This window comes from Olea europaea, chromosome 21 (genome assembly GCF_002742605.1).
Source record: "Olea europaea var. sylvestris chromosome 21, O_europaea_v1, whole genome shotgun sequence".
NCBI lineage: Eukaryota > Viridiplantae > Streptophyta > Magnoliopsida > Lamiales > Oleaceae > Olea > Olea europaea.
Window position 1 is genome coordinate 6924489 of NC_036257.1, and position 19063 is coordinate 6943551.

The window sequence follows — 19063 nt, forward strand, 5'->3', positions numbered from 1 at the left end:
GGCAATTTATTATTATTATTATTATTATTATTATTATTATTATTATTATTATTATTATTATGTAAATCCTTGAATCTTCGTTGTCATTGTCAATCTTCGATCAATTTACAAGATATAAAATTACTAGAATAACATAATTCCTAGGTCTCGTGGACTCACAATTTTGAATCTAATTGAATTGAAATTACATAAAGATGATGGGGTCGTAATCTACCTATCTTGTTACAGAGTCAAATTAACAAATTACAATCAAGAACTAGCCACAAATAATTGGTTCATAATTTAAAATAATTCAATCATCACATAGTAAAATATTCTTAGACATCGTTCGATTAGAACAGGCAATCAAGATTTAGAAATAACAAACACACGAATGATCTAGATTGCTCTGATACCAATTGTTGGAATACATAGCAAAATTATCCAGAAATTAAAAAAAAAAATTCAATGAACAAGATCATCTAGATGTTCACGTGTATATTATATTAAGAATAAAGGATTCGAAATTTTTACCTAAATTCTATGATCTATTCTTAAAATAATTTTGAATCACGAATTTCCAGATTTTTGGACTATAAACTTCTAGTTCTTTAATTTCGAGAACTTAATGCTTCAAACCTCTAAGTCTTCTATGATATTCTTCAAAGTCAAGAATACACTAGTGGGTGGGTACTTTCTTTTTCAATTAAACCAAAAACTAATTCTTGTACTGGACAATTGAATAAGATGAGAAAATACTTTTTTCTTTATATTTCTTCTCTAAATTTAAACACTATGTTGTTATGTATTATATTTGTTGTACAATCTCATAGGATGACTAGTTTTCATCCAATCTTTATTTATAGAGATAGAATAGTTACAATCATTGTATAACAATAATTCCACATTCAAATAAGAGTTCTAATTAAAATCAAGTAGGAATTTTAATTAAAGTCAAAATTCAATTAATTTACATTTAATTACATGTGCAATCCTAAAACTTCAATTACAATTATAATTAAGTACAAAACTTTATTGTAATTATAATTAAGTCCAAAACTATTATAATTATTGTAACTAAGTTCCAATACTTTATAGAGCTATCATAGGGACATAATCGGACATATATTATTCACGCTCCAATAATTAGATCATATCTAGTCGACCTTAGATCACTCAATCTAATTATTAGTCCTAACTTTTCCACTAAAAGCAAAAGACTGAATTCTTTGAATATATAAAATCACAAAAAGCCAATAAATCCGTAATACCTTCCTTTGAATTGTCGTATATGTATTTTATTCCCGTTCGATATATGATAATTAGGTACTATCACTAAATACTAAGATCAGATTTTAATCATTCAATAAAAAATGTTTAAGTAGCCACTCTACCCATTTTTCGAGGTGAGAATTCCTGTCATGAATTCATATTCTCTATTCCACTCATTCTCAACTTTCCAACTGATCGAGATATTGGACCAACCAAAATGATCTCACCTATTGATGAATCAAAAAATCATTAAAAAAAAAAAAACACATAATCCTGTCAAGGAATTTGGATAAAATACACAGCAATCTAGTGAAATTTAATTTACCGCACGATCATGCTATAGAATTAAACTCGACATGCGGTCTGTTCAATGCACTTTAAATGTATTAGCGTCGCCTTTAACTATTTCTGTTATAAGGACAGATCATAAACTTGAATAGTGAATTGATCAACGCTACAAGCTTCCAATACAAGATGCCAATCCATATACATTAGTTGTGAACAAATTATTTATGATCAAAATATAATTTGTCTCACACTGTACTTCTCGTTGCAAATACCCAACTTATATTGTTTGAAATAATTATAAATACTTTAATTCGCATGCTCAATAATAAATAATGCAATAAATAAATAAAACCACAATTTATTTATTATAAATAAGTATTTAAACATAACAAAATATACTATATGAGCACACAACACAACATAACTATAATACTCCTCTATTCACCCATCTGATTCCATAACATTTAAGGCGGCAAAAAATATTCCATCTAAATGAAAGCAATACAAATAAATAAAACTTCTTCCAAACAACTGCATGCAATGTAAAGCAAAAAGCACAGGGTTTACGTCGAACAGCAACCACCTCTCTTCGTAGCAGATACATCTTTGTTCACATCGATTTTCTCACCCTTTGAAGGGACATTCGATACAGCTCCATTCTCTCCTGTCTCCATTGCCTTCTTGCTCACAATACGGTATATCTGAGTAAGAACCTCAAAAAAAGCATTTTCCACATTAGTAGCTTCGAGTGCAGAAGTTTCCATGAAGTAGAGTGACTCCTTCTCAGCAAAAGACTTTCCATCCTCAGTCGAGACTGCCACTAGATGTCGGAGATCAGACTTGTTCCCAACGAGCATGACAACTATATTGGGATCCGTGTGATCCCTCAACTCTCTTAACCAACTTTCAACATTTTCAAATGTCGGGTGCATCGTCACATCGTAAACAAGCAAAGCACCCACTGCACCGCGGTAGTAGGCGCTGGTAATTGCACGGTACCTAGAGACCAAAAGGGATAGTGAGCTATTAAAGATTGTAGAAATAAACTTGTGAAGGAAAATTCAGCAAGGCCTCAGTGTATATCACCAAAATAACTACAAAACAAACACCCAAACATCTCTTCCATAAAAAAAGAAAAAAAAAAAAAAAACATTTTTTTCCCAAAACAGAATACTTATCTAATCTTCGAGCCTTCAACTATTTTAAACTAGAAACGCAAGCCAGAATGCACGTGTGATGGCTGTGACAGGATTGTAGTTGTGTGCTCCTATTAATTACACATACGAGGTTAATGACACGCTAATGATAGTAAAGTTTTGAAACAGCAAATTTAAAAAATCAAAGGCAGCCCCATCATTTCTCTGGCTTGTCATCGCCATTTCTGGTGAACAACTACAGCGATATGTGAAGACAAGATGATGTCGTAATTTACAGATAGCACATTGAGGTCTAAAAGGTCCACTGGACCTTAGTCACATAGCACAAAGCCTAAGGTACACTTTTATCCATAAGCACTTGCTGGTGAAGGCAATCTTACTAAAGTTTGCCTTCAAATCATCATCACCAATTGGTGGATGAAATTGCAATTGAGAGATCTTATGCTATTACATATTCTCCCATGTATCCTCCGAATGTTGAGGTTACTAAAACATAATTCTCTCAAGAAAAGATTTCAGAACAATTACAAATGAATTGGAAGACTCTGGGGATTTATTGCTTAAATGCTTTCTTAAGGAACAGAATGATTTCCTACAGAAACCTCTAATATATCCAAGGATTCCATTCTGGCAAAAAAACCTCTAATCTATCCACAGAACCTCGGTTGGAAAGTCTCTTAATTATCCTAGAAAACTCCTTGTTGGTCAAAGATTTTAAAGTAGCCTACTTAAGAGTCATAGCTATTAAATACCCTAATATAGTATGACAAGTCTTTTAGGTCCATAATCCATATGTACCTATCTGTTCATTCCCATAGAGTTGATCAGTACGAGAAGTTGATATTCTGTTGTATGAATTTGCCTAACTCTTTTCCGGATGAAGCACTTCTCTCACCCTTTCTTCTTCCCTTATTTCAGTAAAATGATTCCAATATATATCAGAATCATGGACAGGGTACCATACTAACAACCTGCCAAATTTATTATAGAAATTTTTTGATCAAGAATTAAACCATCCAAACTAAACATCTTCTCGGTTGTTCTTCTAGAACACAATTCTAGAGGATTGATGATATTTGAAGAACATCTTTTTATCTCAGAAAGTCAAGAATAAACATTACCAAATTGACTAGGACTCGATCTACACCAAGTGCAACCGTCGAATCCTTTTCTTTGATGCTTTATGAGCGTTTATTCTAAAGCTATCCTTCATCACTCTTGTGGACTCCCCGACTCCCAAACTACAAGTTTGGAAATAAGGTTAAGCCAACCTATCACAATCCATTTCCACAGGCCATCTTTCTCTCCCTCCAAACCTTGTTAATAACAATAATCTATGTTGCTCGGACTCGAGTACGGGTACATATTTAAGTGTTGGATCTTTTATTTTTTTTTAAATGTAGGATATGGGGACATCGCTAAAAAAAGTCCAAATTTTGGACATGAGTACATTTCAATTTTTTTACTAACCCAAGATGTTATATTGAATAAACCAAAATCAATTATTTACAAAGAAGGAAATGAATATTTAATAAGGGGTTAAAACGAATAAAATAGAATTTTGGGGTTTAGTTTTGAATTATAGTAAGTTAATTACTAAATGTTATATAAAATAGAAAATAAAGGACTTAATTGTAATTTGGACTTAGTGGACCACTAGGTAGCATTATATGGAACCCTTTCATTTTATACAAACTAAACCCTGAACTATCGATACAAAGAGGGAAAAAAGGAAAAAAATAAGAAAAGGGAAAGAAAAAAGGAGGAGGAAGAAGAAGTAGGGAAAACTTAGCGTTGTTGCTCTTTTCCACCCTCTCGGAGGTGGCACTAAATTTATAAAGAGCAAAAATAGGAAAGAAAAGGAAAAGGAAAAAAGGAAGAAAGAAGAAATAAAAATGGCGAAGTATCCGATTGAATCTTGGAGGATCAGACACATATCTCATACCCATACCCATGTTGTATCGTGTCCGACAGGGGTACTCCTACCATTTCAAAGAGTCCAAGCATCAGAGACAGTAATAATCAACAGGTATATTCTAGGAAGTTCATAGAAAGTGAAAGAAAAGGTTGAACCCCAATCTAGAGGGCTCGTACTGCCCCTAGAGATTTGTGAGGGAGATAAATATTGGGATGTGCCCTAGTAGGTCAAGAAATAAGAGCTGTCTATACACTTCGCCTACAAGGAGTCCAATTTCATATCTCAGTAATCGAACCCTTACACTGCGGCTGCTAGGCGTTCATAGAAAGTGAAAGTAGTGCAGATACATGGTAGTCAAATAGTTTCGCTTCTTTCATGCAATAACTCCCATATGCTAAGACAAAATTTAAAAAAATAGTTTTTATTAAACTATATATGCACATCAAATATTAAATATGTATGTCAGTGAATATATTAGTTAAAACTAGTCATTAATTTAAAGGAAGATCTCTGTATTTGGATTCGATGCCTAGATACATCATGTTCAGTATATACTTGCTGAAAATTCCAGTGTTTATTTTTAAATTGCAGAAAACAATTACATTCAAACTGTTTACGTAACAGTGGCGGCAAACACTAGGAGTGACTGCATAAACCCAAGATTATTGAATGGACAAAGTATGATCCACCATCTAAATCAAGTTCTAACTTCTTTATCAGTACCCTACCCCGTATCAAGAACCATTTCCAGATTATAGCTGCACGTTCTTTCTCTCTCAAATCAGATCTCTTCAAATTATGCCACGTCCTCTGCAACTCAATTTCAATCTTTACATAAAAGAAGCATCCAGCAGCATTAAAGTACACTAAATTCACGTTTAACGCATAAATTCGAGGCGCATACACAAAACCCATGTCTGATTTTAGCAATTCTCGAAAACAAAGATCTCCGCTATCTAGTTAATCATAACAACGCTAAGAAACTAAACAATGTAGGTAAATAAAGATGCAAAAGGGCAGATCAGAACATTTTCAATAATTACTAAGGTTACCTTTCTTGGCCAGCAGTGTCCCAAATCTGAGCCTTGATGACCTTTCCATCGACGTTCAAGCTTCTGGTTGCAAACTCAACACCAATGGTGGATTTGGACTCAAGACTGAACTCATCCCTAGTGAATCTTGAAAGCAAGTTGGACTTGCCAACACCAGAATCCCCTATAAGAACCACCTTGAAGAGGTAATCATAGTCATCTTCTGCTCTGTACCCTGACATCTCTCTTTTCAAATTTGAAGACAGATTGAACTTTTTCTTTCTGAAGATGTAAACAGGAAAATGATTAGTGTACACAGGACCACTAACAACACTCACAATGGGTTCCACACGGGACCCACTTGTATTAAAAAAAAATTCCATCTGCCCGACGCATGTCAGTGTTCGGTACTCCATACCTATACGTGTATCACAACTGACCTTTTACTGCTAGAGGGTTAATGATTTTTATTTCTTTTCGCTTTTTGAGTGGATTCTTGCGCGTGGGTGGCTGCGTGCCTGCGTGGTGGGTCTATTTTGACACCGGGGAAACAGAACAGGCTGTGGCACGCAAACAGGCTAAGGATAAATATAGGAAAATGATACAAAAAGCACTAATCTTGGGTCACAGATTAAAAATGACGAAAACCCAAAGCCTCAAACAAAATATTGTGCTCCACGAAATTATATTTTACATTTTTAGATGGGACAAATTAGGCCAGTACATATGAAATAAAGCAGAAACCTAGAATGGTTATTCAAAGACTGGAAATATAATGAAACTACATTTCGTGTATGTTGTCATACTTCGCATTATAATGCAATGAATATAATATTTTTCCAGCTCGTGATAGATTTTAGAAGGTAATGTTCTTTACACAATAGAAAATAACGTTTTTATATTTTTAAAAGTGCTCAACGTCAATAATTATAACAAAATATTATAAAAGACAACTTCTGCAGCTGAGGGAAAAATAAAAAACACAAAAAAAAAAAAAAAAAAAGTTTGGATGTGGCGAAAAAACGATGACGTTTTATGTAAACATTAATAACAATTTAAAAGCGTGTTATTTTTGTCATTTTGTTAATCGACTTAATATTGTTTAAATGATGTGGATCAACTGGAGGAGAAAATTCTAAATCAATTAAAAAGAGAATAAATAAGAATGATCTATGAAACGCGTATAACTTTCCACACGAGTGTTGAATTTTTGTCCACAAATACAATTTTGAAGCTTTTTTCGATTTTGCACAATTTTATCGGGTGACAATTGGCCTTTGGTCAACATTGTCAGATTTGCGAGTCAAATTACGTCGTTTAGGGGTTCGTTTTGGTGTTCTTCTGTTTTGAGTTAGAATATTTTCTTCATTTTAGTAGTTGTTAGTTTTATTTGAATTTATCTACATAATTAAGATTTCATTTTGATTAGGTTTTATTTAGTCTCTAAATATGTGTTTAGGAGTCAATTACACATTTGTTTTTCTTGATTAATAATATTTCAGTTTTCCCGTTAATTAGTGGATTAGAATATTTCTCACTTTCATTCGAGCGAAATTCAAAAAATATCCATTCGTGCATTATGAATAAGAACATATTATTATCATTCATGTTTCCGTCCTGCACCATTATAGGGTAATTATATTCATATCATAGTTATTTATCAATTGTATTATACTTCAATTGCAATGAAAGTCCTTAACATATGCTTATTTTTTTACTTATGACCTCAACTTTTTTTAGTTTGTATTTTTAACTTGAATCTTCAATTAAATTAATTAGTACATCTTTTATTTGATACTAATCTATGTCCAAATATTATGCTAATATACGTAGACATGAGAAGAAATATTTTGCTAAACTTTTGTATTTATTGTTCACTTCATTTATAAATATGAGCGGCGAATAAGCCTTTTTTAACGTCTTCCTAAAAATTTATCTGGAAATCATCATAATAAAAAAAAAATGAAAATTAATAAAAGATAGATAGTAGGAATTTGACGAAAAAGTTGGAAACATAAATACTAATATGAACAAAGATTACGGATAATTGTTACCGTTAAAATTTTATGCGAATAACAAAAATTATAATGTTAACATGTTTACTTGTTTAATATTGTGGAATAACATACAAATATCGTTATGGCAATACAGTCATCCAAAATAAAATAAAAATCAAGCTTTGGCTCAACTTAACATTTTGACGAAACTTCAGTTAAGTTAAATTGTAAAATAATATATAATTCTTGCATTTTGCCCTCTTGCTAAGAAAGCATTTATTTTTCAACCCATATTTACATTTCTCAATAGACTTTAATTGGTACACACAAGAAATAGGTCTACTCGACGATATTTTGTTCAATAAGCTACTGAAACTGAAAAAGGAAGCTATAGCAACGGAGGCTCGTGTAGCACGACAAAGTAAAACCTCAAGCCCCCTCAAACTGAACTATAGCCAGTAAGCCCTCGAAGATTTTTAGTACTATTTGAGCTAATCCCCCTTTTTAATGAGGAAATTATAGGAAATGACCGGATAACCCGATGCTATTTCCAAAGTAACCTTTGACCCTTTTTTTAATTAAAAAAAATTAAATTTAAAGCTTAAAATCCCAAAATACCCCTCGACTCTCACAAAACTGAAAAAGCCAAGGACAGTGACTGGTCGGAGAACAACCTATCAATCGCCGGTGAACAGTCTTGTTAAGGTAACCTTTATTTGGTTGGATTAGTGTTTAGATTTTGGTTAAATGTGTGAATGATTTATTTGTTGAAGATTTTTTCAATATTTTTTTATTTATATTAGTAAAATATGGTTTATATAGTGTAAAAAAAGATTGGTTGTTTGAATTTGGAAGCTTTTCTCGTCGGAAATGGTGATTTTCCGATAAGAAAGCGTGAAGGTCGGCTGCAACCCGACCGTTAACAGTCGGCCAAAGGTTACTTTTTTTTTTTTTTGCCCAATATTTTTTTTCACAAATAATTTAATAATTTAATTTTAAATAATTTTTATTATTTGGTTTTAATAAATAATAAATTATTTAGTTTGTCAAATTTAAATAAAGTTGTTACGACTACATTTAAATAAAAATTTTACATTTAATTTTTGTTTTAATATTTATTTTTATTTTTTCATTTTTGGTAAATAATAATTTGAAATAATTGTTGGAAATTTTTAATTGTAATTTGAAATAATTGTTGGAAATTTTATTTGAAATTTAATATTTATTTTTATTTTTATTATTAGTTTTTGATAAATAATATTAACTTCATTCATCGAATTTAAATATTTTTTGAACTTGAATTGATTAAAAAAATTGTGATAATTGGGAAAAATTGACATTATTGATAATAGGATAAAAAATTCACATTATTGATGATTTTAATTATTATGAATCTGCGTTTTGCGTATTGTAGTTACAATTTCGTTTGCTAAATTTTTCTGTTATTACTATTATGACTAGTACAATGTTCTAACATTTTGAATTTGTACAGGATGGATTATCATCTTGACGCAGATTTGAGACAGATGTCAAGCAAAGTTACGTGGAATAGTAGCTTTGATAGTTTCACAGCTGTGTTAGAGCTGCTTAATGATCAGCATGCTAATATGCTGCGTCAGTCCTTCCTGTGACCTTTGTACCCGTTGAGAGATCTGCAGTACTCGGGTTAGATTATTAATGCACTTCTATGTCGATTGCTGAGTCCAGTCGACAGCGATGCCCTCTACTTCGTAATCGGGGGTAAAATCGCCAGTTTTTCGATGTTCGAGTTTGCTCTGATCACGGGATTCAAGATTACGGGCGATGAAGCAGCTAGCGACGGGACTCAGAGAAGAAATAAGCTTCATGACGCTTACTTCGAGGGACATGGTACTGTACTTCTTACACAGCTATTGGATGCAATCACAAGGTGTGATCAGATGTTAGACAGACTGAAGTTAGGTCTAGTCTACATCCTTGAGAGCGTGGTGCGGTGTCACCATAAGAAGACTGCAATCGACCTCTTCCATCTGGAGATCGTTGACGACATCGATCGTTTCAACGACTATCTGTGGGGTCGGAGATGTTTTGAGGACACTGTATATGTCTTCACCAGATCGCACTCGAAGCCGAAAGGAGCCATACGTGAGTACGACATCTATGGATTGCCCCTGGCGGTGCAAGTAAATGGTTAACATAATGAATATTAAAATTATTTTCATATTGAATTTATATATAATAACTGTATGTGTTGCAAATCTGGGCGTATGAGGTTGTTCCCATATTGGGTGCCCGCTTTGCGAGACAAGGAGAAACATGCTGCCCTCGGATGCACCATTCGAGAGCATCTCGATTGGAGGGATGTTCCACTGGGAAACAGTTATCGGCTATCCTGGACGACCATCAGTGACTATTATGCATTTATAATTTATATTGTGCGTGATTTAACATCTGATTGCATAATCGTTAACTAGTTTAAATGTTAATAAGTCAGCTTGAAATCATAACTGAGTTGACGCCGTCGATGGAGGAGGAGGCTTAGAGTCTTGTGTGTGAATTATGCGTTACGCACACCGAAGACTACCATATGTCCGATTCGATCCACGATCGAGATTGAGTGAGCGAATTGAATAAAATCTATTGATTATCTTTTTATATGAGTTAGCATTTACAGATTAAGTTAATAATTTGTAATGTTGTTGTTTGTGTAAGAGCGTGATCCAATTGATCGACGATCACCTCCGTCAAGAGCATCACCACCTCCACCGAGGGCATCTCCTCTTCCGCCAGAGATGCCATCGACAGTATCTCCTCCGCCTCCCCTGTCCAGAGACCTCTCATGTGGATCTCCTGCACGTAGTCAGGGGCATTATTTTGACGATCTGTACGCCCGTCTGAGAAGATTTATAGAGGGGCAGGTTGACGGGCTGCATCGAGAGATGATAGAAAGGGTTGATGATCTCGGACAACAGTTGGTAGGAAGGGTCGAAGGTTTGTTGAATGAAATTGCAACACTTCGGGGTGATATAACCGGTAGGTGATGGGTTGACAGAGGGGGTGATCGAGAGTGTGATAGGGATGGGGGTCTCCGGCAGTCATACATACATGATAATGATGCATGGGAATCGTTTATTTTATACGTGGAGCGCGATGGGACGAGAGTAGTGACAGATGAGGAGGGCCCGTCGGGGAGGGAGACAGTGGTAGATGAGGGAGTGGCCCCGTCGGGAACGGAGACGGTGGTAGATGTGGGAGTGGTAGATGAGGGAGTGGCCTCGTCGGAGACCGTGGCAGATGAGGGGATGAGGGAGGTGGCGAGCCCTGGGGTGGAGGAGATGGCAGTGTATAAGGCAAAAAAGCGTTCTGTTGACATGCCGGAAACGGTGGTCGGCAAGAGGTCGAGAGTGCCGTCACAGTACATCGTCTCTCCCTTCACGGTTGAGGCAAAGAGGAAGAGGTTCGTCAATGGGACGTACCCCAATCTATTCCGGAAGCTCGACCATGCGAAATGGAAAGCATTCGAGACTGAGTGGCGAAAAATGTTGCCCAGTAAGTATTGTATGATTTAGTAGACTAGAATTACTCGTATGTGCTTCGTTTAACGTTTTTTCTATTTTATTTCTAGAGCTACGCACATGATAGCCGGAAGGACGATATTGGACGCATACAAGTGGTTCCATGATATCACCACTCAGGGGGCTTGGCTCATCGACGATGTAAGTGAAGTGTTATTGTTACTTTTTGTATACGTTATGTTTAATTTGGTAAATGAAATAAGTACTTATGTTTTTGTTTTCCTTGATGTAGCACATCGACATAGCCATGAACTTGTTGCGCGATCAAGTTAAGAGATATCTACAATCATTCCAGAAGCTTGACCGCATTATACTGAACACCGAGTTCTTTTGTGCCGTTACCATTGAGTATCAGTCCCTCCAGCTTCTAGGTAACGAGTACGTGCTTCCCGCGTATATGTTCGAGTGGGTCATCAGGTTGTCATTGAGTGCAAAGGGAAAGCCATGGGAGGGTTGTACGCATTTGTACATTCCAGTTATCGCGAATCAGCACTGCATTGCACTGGAGATCGTGTTCCCTAATTCGACGATATATGTGTACGACCCCGATCATTCATGTCTGACACAGGAACAGCTCGAGCAGATCTTAGAGCCGATGACTGTGATCGTTCCTATGATGGCTAGACATACGGGCTTGACTGTGGATAACAAACTAGCCATCGTGCAGGACACGACAACGACGAGACAATCTATATCGTAAGTCTTTGTAATTTTATTTTTTTTAATTTAGTAACCAGTTCGTACGTAATTGGAACCGAACTAACACATATTTGTTCATTTATAGGGGCGACTGTGGGATTTTCGCAATCAAATACATAGAATTTTTTAGTATATCACATAAGGTTGATGGAATCAACCAATCATGGATACAGAATTAGCGAAATAAGTTAGTGTGTGATTTATACGAATTTAATTGTGATCCATAAATTATTTGTAAATATTTTTTGTACTTAATATTTGTAATTATTTTTTATGATTATTCATATAAATACTGTTTATTTCAATGTAAATACTATTAATTTCAATATAAATACTATTCATTTCAATGTAAATACTATTCATTTCAATGTAAATACACAATGCTCTAACTGTCATTTAGGGGAACCTAACTTGTACAAAATTGGCGAGTATGTCCTACTGATTCGCACCTGCTACACCTACGCGATCGGGAAAACTCTCTAGTAAATGGTATTCTAGAAGTACTTGGACGTCCAGGACCACGTGGTTCAATGAGAGGTGGCGACAATGTATTGAATGGGCGAATATGATCGGGAACTTCCCACTCAACTTCGTTTGGAAGCGGAAATAGTTTCAACATACGCAACTCTCCAGTTTTCAGCAGTATAATAAGGAGAGCACAATGTTTTCGCTGCAAATCCTCGATACATAGCCACTGCAAGTGCATGCTCACATGGAAAACTCTCTAACTGAAATTGCTTACAAGTGAATGTTCCATCACTTAAATCTACCATATATGCCGTATGACGTACACATTTCACAGAGAAGCGCGACTCGTCTAGTGGTTCGACATTTAACTTTCTCGCAGCCTCTGCAGCCTTGAAGAGCTTTACCTCTTGTGCTGGGGCTAGCATGCTTATGCAATTATGTGATTCCGCACGTTGATCGTGAAACCACTGCTGCAACTTCGTACAGATATTCTCAATCAGTGCGAGAATGGGTAACTCTCGATCCCTCTTAAATAATGCATCGAGAGACTCCGCGTTGTTTGACGTCATCATATTGTATCGACGTCCTAGAAAATATGAGTGCGCCCAATGTTCAATCCCCATTTTCGTTAGATAGTCCCATGCCGAGAATGATTTGCTTCCTATTTCAACTATGTACCTATTACACTCTTCAATACTGTAAGTTTCGGCCGCTCTCCTAAACAATGAAATGATCCCTTTGCCTCGATACTTGGTCTTCAAGTTGCCTTATATATGGTACATGCAATACACATGATGTGCATCGGGAAAAACTTCAGCAATACCATTTATTATAGACTGTCCCCGATCAGTGACAAATGCAAGATCTTAGACTTCTCCGATTACTTTCCTTAGTTTTGTGAAGAACCAACGCATCGACAGATCATTCTCGTTATCAACTATGCAGAATGCAAGAGGGTTAATTTGAATGTTGGCATCTTGACATGTAGCAATAATCAATTGGCCTTGGTATCTGGATTTCAGCTTTGTATCCAAGAGACATAAAGAAGAATTTGAAGCAGTTATCGGCCTCCGTCTCAATAAAAAATGTCGAGCCAGGATTAGTTTTTTCCATGTTATGACAATACCTGGCCAATTTAGCATAGCTTTCTTCTGCCGAGCCTATTAAATCCTCCAATGCGCATTATTTGACTTTTCAGGCCTTCTGGTAGCTCATGACTACTCTGTACTCTGGATGAACATCGTTAATGATGTCCGATGGTCTGTAGATTGTCCGTGAATCCTGATACTTGTGCATTATCTGTCGACCAATAAACTAAGCTGGGGCTTGCTTATGATCATTGCGACAAACTCCTACTTCACAATTATGTTCTCGTGTATATTTGCGAATTACGAAGTACTCATTCGTGTCCATCTTCGTTGCTCGCAAACGCCAACTGCAACTATCATTTATGCATGATAGCGTCAACAACGACCTATTCGATTTTTTCACTCTAAACTCGAAGTTGTATTTCAGTGCAATTAGGTGCACGGCTTCTTGCAAATCTTTCTTCGTTTTAAACAGTTGCTCGACATACAAATCCTCATTATCAAGAACCACACGTGAGAAGTTAGAGGACGGTCCACTCGATCTAGCCCCCGAGGTGCCACCCCACTCATCTCTCTGCCGGGATAAACCAATCAAGTCCTCGTTTGTAAAAGTATTTACATTTTCATTCTCATTGTCACGAGTAGCGGAGGGGATTCTGTGTGCAACTATCTCTGGAATAACCACATCATCTTCACGAGCTATCTCCACCGTATCCCAAAAATCATTAAACATTGTGATCCCCAACTCCCAAGTCCACTTGTTCATCTTCGACGACATCCTTCCTTACTAAAGTCACACAAAGAGGAGTCGTGTACTTATTATTCAGTTCAATCAGATAATGCACTTCATCAACAGAAGAAATCATTATAGGTGGAATCGGAACTGATGCATGCTTGCTGAATTTAAATTTCAATTCCATGTTGTACTGAAAATGATCAACATTCAACTTATTTTGTAAATCATTATAGAATTCTGCATACGATGGACCTGATGATATGGAAATTGCGATACCATCACGTTTATCACTTGTCAATTTCCACACCCATTGATCTTTTTCGTCCAATTCAAAATCATCCAAGTAAAAAACTGAGACTACAACCATATCTGCATGTCGAAACAGAATTTTTAATTACAAAAAAAATATTAATAGCAATAAAAATAACCAAAAAATGGGGGAAAGAAGAAAACAGTTGGCAAACAGCCAGCCAAACAGTCGGCCAAACAGCCGACTGTTTGTCTGGCTGTTTGACCGGCTATTTAACAGCCGGTCAAACAGTCGATTCACCGGCGCCGGCATAATATGCAGATAAATTTTTTTCGGTCAAATACTTAAAAAATTATAGATCTATTACATTTTTTTTTCTACTAAGCATTAAATGTCTAATACAATTTATCGATTTAAACATACAATAATTTAACAAAAACAAGATTAAATTTGCGTATATAAACTTACCGAACCAACTAGATTGATGTCCATAAATTTTTCGACTTCCGATTTCAATAATTTTTTAAGTTTCTGCAGTAGAAGCAGATGAAGGATGAGAGTATTTTATTTATTTGTGTTAGAGTATACAGATAAGAAATGTAGGAAGTGTTTGCTTTTTATTTGTTAAATGAAAATGTATTCATGTCTTTTAAAAAAATCAACTTTTGTAATTGTATAATGTATTTAAGGGTATTTTTGTCTTTTAACATTGGATAGACCATTTTCATAATATCTCTTTGTTGAGAAGTCAATGTGAAATTTAGATGATTTGACCAGGTTAATTTTAAAAGTACCTCTTTTTAATCAAGCTAAAAATATATTAATGTAGTCTATGAATAAGTCTGCTACCCCTCAAAGTTGGGGGTTTGCAAGGTAAAGCTAGCCGGTCATTACTCTAATATTTAACAAATCAGAAGTAAATTATTTATAAGGTGATGCTAGCCGGCCATTATTCTAAAGATTAATAAGTGAAATTTAAATAGTTTTAATATTTCTTAACAAATTGTTTACAATTACACTTTCTATCTTAATCACACTAAAAATCTGCAATGACTTTTGAAAAGTCAAAAAGAACTTTTAAGATCTAAAAGTTATTTTTAGACCCGTTTGACTAATTTTATTAAAGTGTTTTTGGTAGTTAAAAAAGTTTTAACAGGAAGCTGACTTAATGTGACTTCCTCTAAAAACACTTCCGGAATAAAAAGCGCTTTTTAATATTATTTTTTAAATAAAATTTACGTTATATTTCTCCAAAAACTCTTCTATAAGAAGCAAAAATTATATCAAATGGGCACTTAGAATATTTTGGTTCCTCGGTCACATTCTAATGTCAAAACTCAAATGCATATATCTATTGCAGTGGTCCAATCTACTTTTCCAAACTCGAGCGGCAATTAAGCTTCGAAATAACATAAATTAAAGAACATTAATTGAACCAACAATTGTAACGTTGGTCTCTAATCATGCAACCAATTCTATGATTACATAGAGGACAGCCATACACGTCTTTATCAATTATCACAAGCATAATTTTTATTGTACAGAATTAATTTTACAGAATAAAACAAGAACTCTCACACAAGGTCAACCCTATTGTGGGCCCAATATAATAAAAAATGATAAAAGAAAATTCCGACCCCACATGGTGTGAGACCTCCATAAGAGGTCTGTGAACTGGAGGTTGTGTACCCCCAGCTCGATTCTTATTACAAACCCATCTCTAAGACACCAATTTTAGAAAGTTGTCTCTTTTCTCAAATAAATATCAAATCAATCCCAACCCCATTTTTCTCATTCATTATCTTACATTAAAATACAAACCATTATACCAAATGTCGATCTCTGAAATTTCATCAATTTCACCAAATTCATTGACTGAGGTTTCCGTGTCGGAATCGGTTTCTTCACGCAGAATTCAATTGGTATCCAAATCAGTTTCTGAAAGATTACTTTTCAAATTTTCAGATGTTTCAGAATTCAACTTCGATTATTCACGAAGTGGATTATGGTCTCCTCCAATTCAAAGAAACGTGTTTATGAACTCGCCGGGAATGATTTTTACAGAACACGACATGGCGGCGAAGTTGAGAAGCGCATTGGAAACACATCCTCGGAGAAGAAGATCTCGGCTTTCTTCTTCTTTTAATGTACGTATATGTATTTTCTTTATCATTTCAAGGAAAAAAAATCAAAAATAATTTTAGCTGTTTTGTGGTTTTCACGAATATCGTTAGATATTATATAAAGGCATACATACTGTTTTGCAGGCATGCTTGTGTTCTCCAAAGAGATGCTGATGCTTATGATCCTTGTAACATTTTATGGTTGCATTTTATGTAAATTCTCTATGAAAATAAGTTCTAAAATTTTATGTTAATATTCTTAGTACATCAAGATTTTATTTTTTGATAAGTAATTTTATGAAAAATGATTTTCTAAAGAATGCCAAATTAAAAAATAGTAAAAATTATGAATTCAAGTACAAGATTATTTTATTGAAAGAATTTTTAGTTGAATACAACTTCGTAAAAAAAAAAATAGTAAGTGTTTGTTTGAGCTCCATTTTTTGGAAAAATGGATTTTTATAATAGTGAATTTTAGAAAATGTGTGATTGAAAAGTATAAAAAAGCTTTAAATTTATGTCTAAAATTATTTTATTAGAAAAATGTGCGATCAAAAATAAATTTTTAAACATTAGAACTCGAACCATAGATAAATGAGCATACCACATACTGGAATTATACTGTAATCAATTAAGCCCTTGTTCGATTTCCATTATTTGTAAAAAAAAAAAAAAAAATTCTCTCCTTTTTTTGAATCATAGATTTTTCAATAAAATAATATTATACGCAAATTCAAAAATTTTCTTTACTTTTTAACTAAACATTTTTTATCAATCCTTAGCTAAATATTTTTTATCAATCCACTATTTTATAATGCATTATTAGAAAATAACGTGTCTATTGAGTATTGCTAGCAAAGAATAAAATTGGATTAGTGTTTGGACCACCACATTTTCTGACAAGTGACAGATAGTACCACTACGTTGCCAAGAATTTGGTTTAAGGATCCCAAAAGTTCCTTCTTACACATGTTCATGTCCAACCAACGAACCAACCAATACTTTTGTGTCTCTAATGGAGTGATCGAATTGATGGAGTAAATAAGCACGAGAGCTTTTGGACACGAGTTCAATTTTCTCTACCAACCACATTTTCTGACAAGTGACAGATAGTACCACTACGTTGCCAAGAATTTGGTTTAAGGATCCCAAAAGTCCCTTCTTACACATGTTCATGTCCAACCAACGAACCAACCAATACTTTTGTGTCTCTAATGGAGTGATCGAATTGATGGAGTAAATAAGCACGAGAGCTTTTGGACACGAGTTCAATTTTCTCTACCAACCACATTTTCTGACAAGTGACAGATAGTACCACTACGTTGCCAAGAATTTGGTTTAAGGATCCCAAAAGTCCCTTCTTACACATGTTCATGTCCAACCAACGAACCAACCAATACTTTTGTGTCTCTAATGGAGTGATCGAATTGATGGAGTAGCTCAAATTAATTCTACTTATCGAAAAGATGATGAAAATGATCAATTTTTAGACTGCTCAAATTAATTCTACTTATCGAAAAGATGATGAAAGAGATTACAAGATATTGTTAAATTTTTAGGAATCAAACTAGTTGTATCTCCTTCTATACATCAGGTTGGCATCTCTTGATGCGTCACTTTAATATAATAAGTGTAATTCAATCGAGGACCATAATATTGTTACATTGAAAATGTCAAATTTAATGTAAAAAAAAATGTACAATGTAGCAGCTTTTAATTTTTAGTCTCTTGTTTGCTCCACATTCTTTGTACAAATCAACCCAGGGCCAGCAGACCGAATTTTAACTTTTATTAATATTTAGATCCTCTACTGGTCTGACATAATTTCAGCAGAATCTAAAGCACAAACCGTCAAAAAAAAAAAAAAAAAAAAAAAAAAAACCCAAACCAAAAAAAAAAAAAAAAAAAAAAAAAAAAAGACCCAGACACGCAGAACCTGTCTTCATTGCTGGTAAAATATGTACGATAAAACTGCTTTTCTTAACTGCGAAAATTCTCCTCCTCCAGTCCAAATACTCATAATCTCATATTACAGCTTTTACAATAATGCTCATTTGCAATGATTTGTTGACAATGTGTTACAATATTTTGAAAAAGCTGACATGTCACAAATATAAGAATAAAAAAAAAAGAAAAAAAAAAGGAAGGATTGGAACAAAAAAGTAAAAAGGAGGGAAACTTTTTATCGGGAACTAAAAAACCCACTTCTACCGACCTCAAAACCGTTTTCCACCCATTCTTTTGTTCAGAGACCTGCTTTGCCCATTTTTCACAACAAAAGACGGTACTGTTCCAACCATTGTTGCCTACTTAACAATTGTTGAAATCGCGGTGAAGCCCAGTATAAACGTCGACGACTGTGGTCGACAAATTTCCAAAATGTGACCGGGTCCATTGCATAAGTCTTCTCAGCAGCATTTCTCACGTCTTTGCTACTGTGAAGTTTGAATTTTCTAAACCAAACGGAGGACTAACAATTTTTGTTGAGGAAGGTACTCAGAAT

General features: G+C 34.6%; 2 protein-coding genes across 2 annotated transcripts; one reads left to right on the forward strand and one right to left on the reverse strand.

Annotated features, from left to right (window-relative positions):
* Window positions 1-1881: 1881 nt before the first annotated feature.
* LOC111370504 (ras-related protein RABA1c) lies at window positions 1882-5950 on the reverse strand. Its single transcript, XM_022992222.1, has 2 exons — window positions 5667-5950; window positions 1882-2538 (listed from the first exon to the last, which is right to left on the reverse strand). The coding sequence occupies exons 1-2, from the start codon at window positions 5885-5887 to the stop codon at window positions 2103-2105; spliced, it is 657 nt and encodes a 218-aa protein (XP_022847990.1). The 5' UTR covers window positions 5888-5950; the 3' UTR covers window positions 1882-2102.
* Window positions 5951-16150: 10200 nt separating this feature from the next.
* On the forward strand, window positions 16151-16787 carry LOC111370286. Its single transcript, XM_022991962.1, has 2 exons — window positions 16151-16584; window positions 16705-16787. Exons 1-2 carry the CDS (start codon window positions 16270-16272, stop codon window positions 16732-16734), a joined length of 345 nt encoding a protein of 114 aa, XP_022847730.1. The 5' UTR covers window positions 16151-16269; the 3' UTR covers window positions 16735-16787.
* The last annotated feature ends 2276 nt before the right edge of the window (window positions 16788-19063 follow it).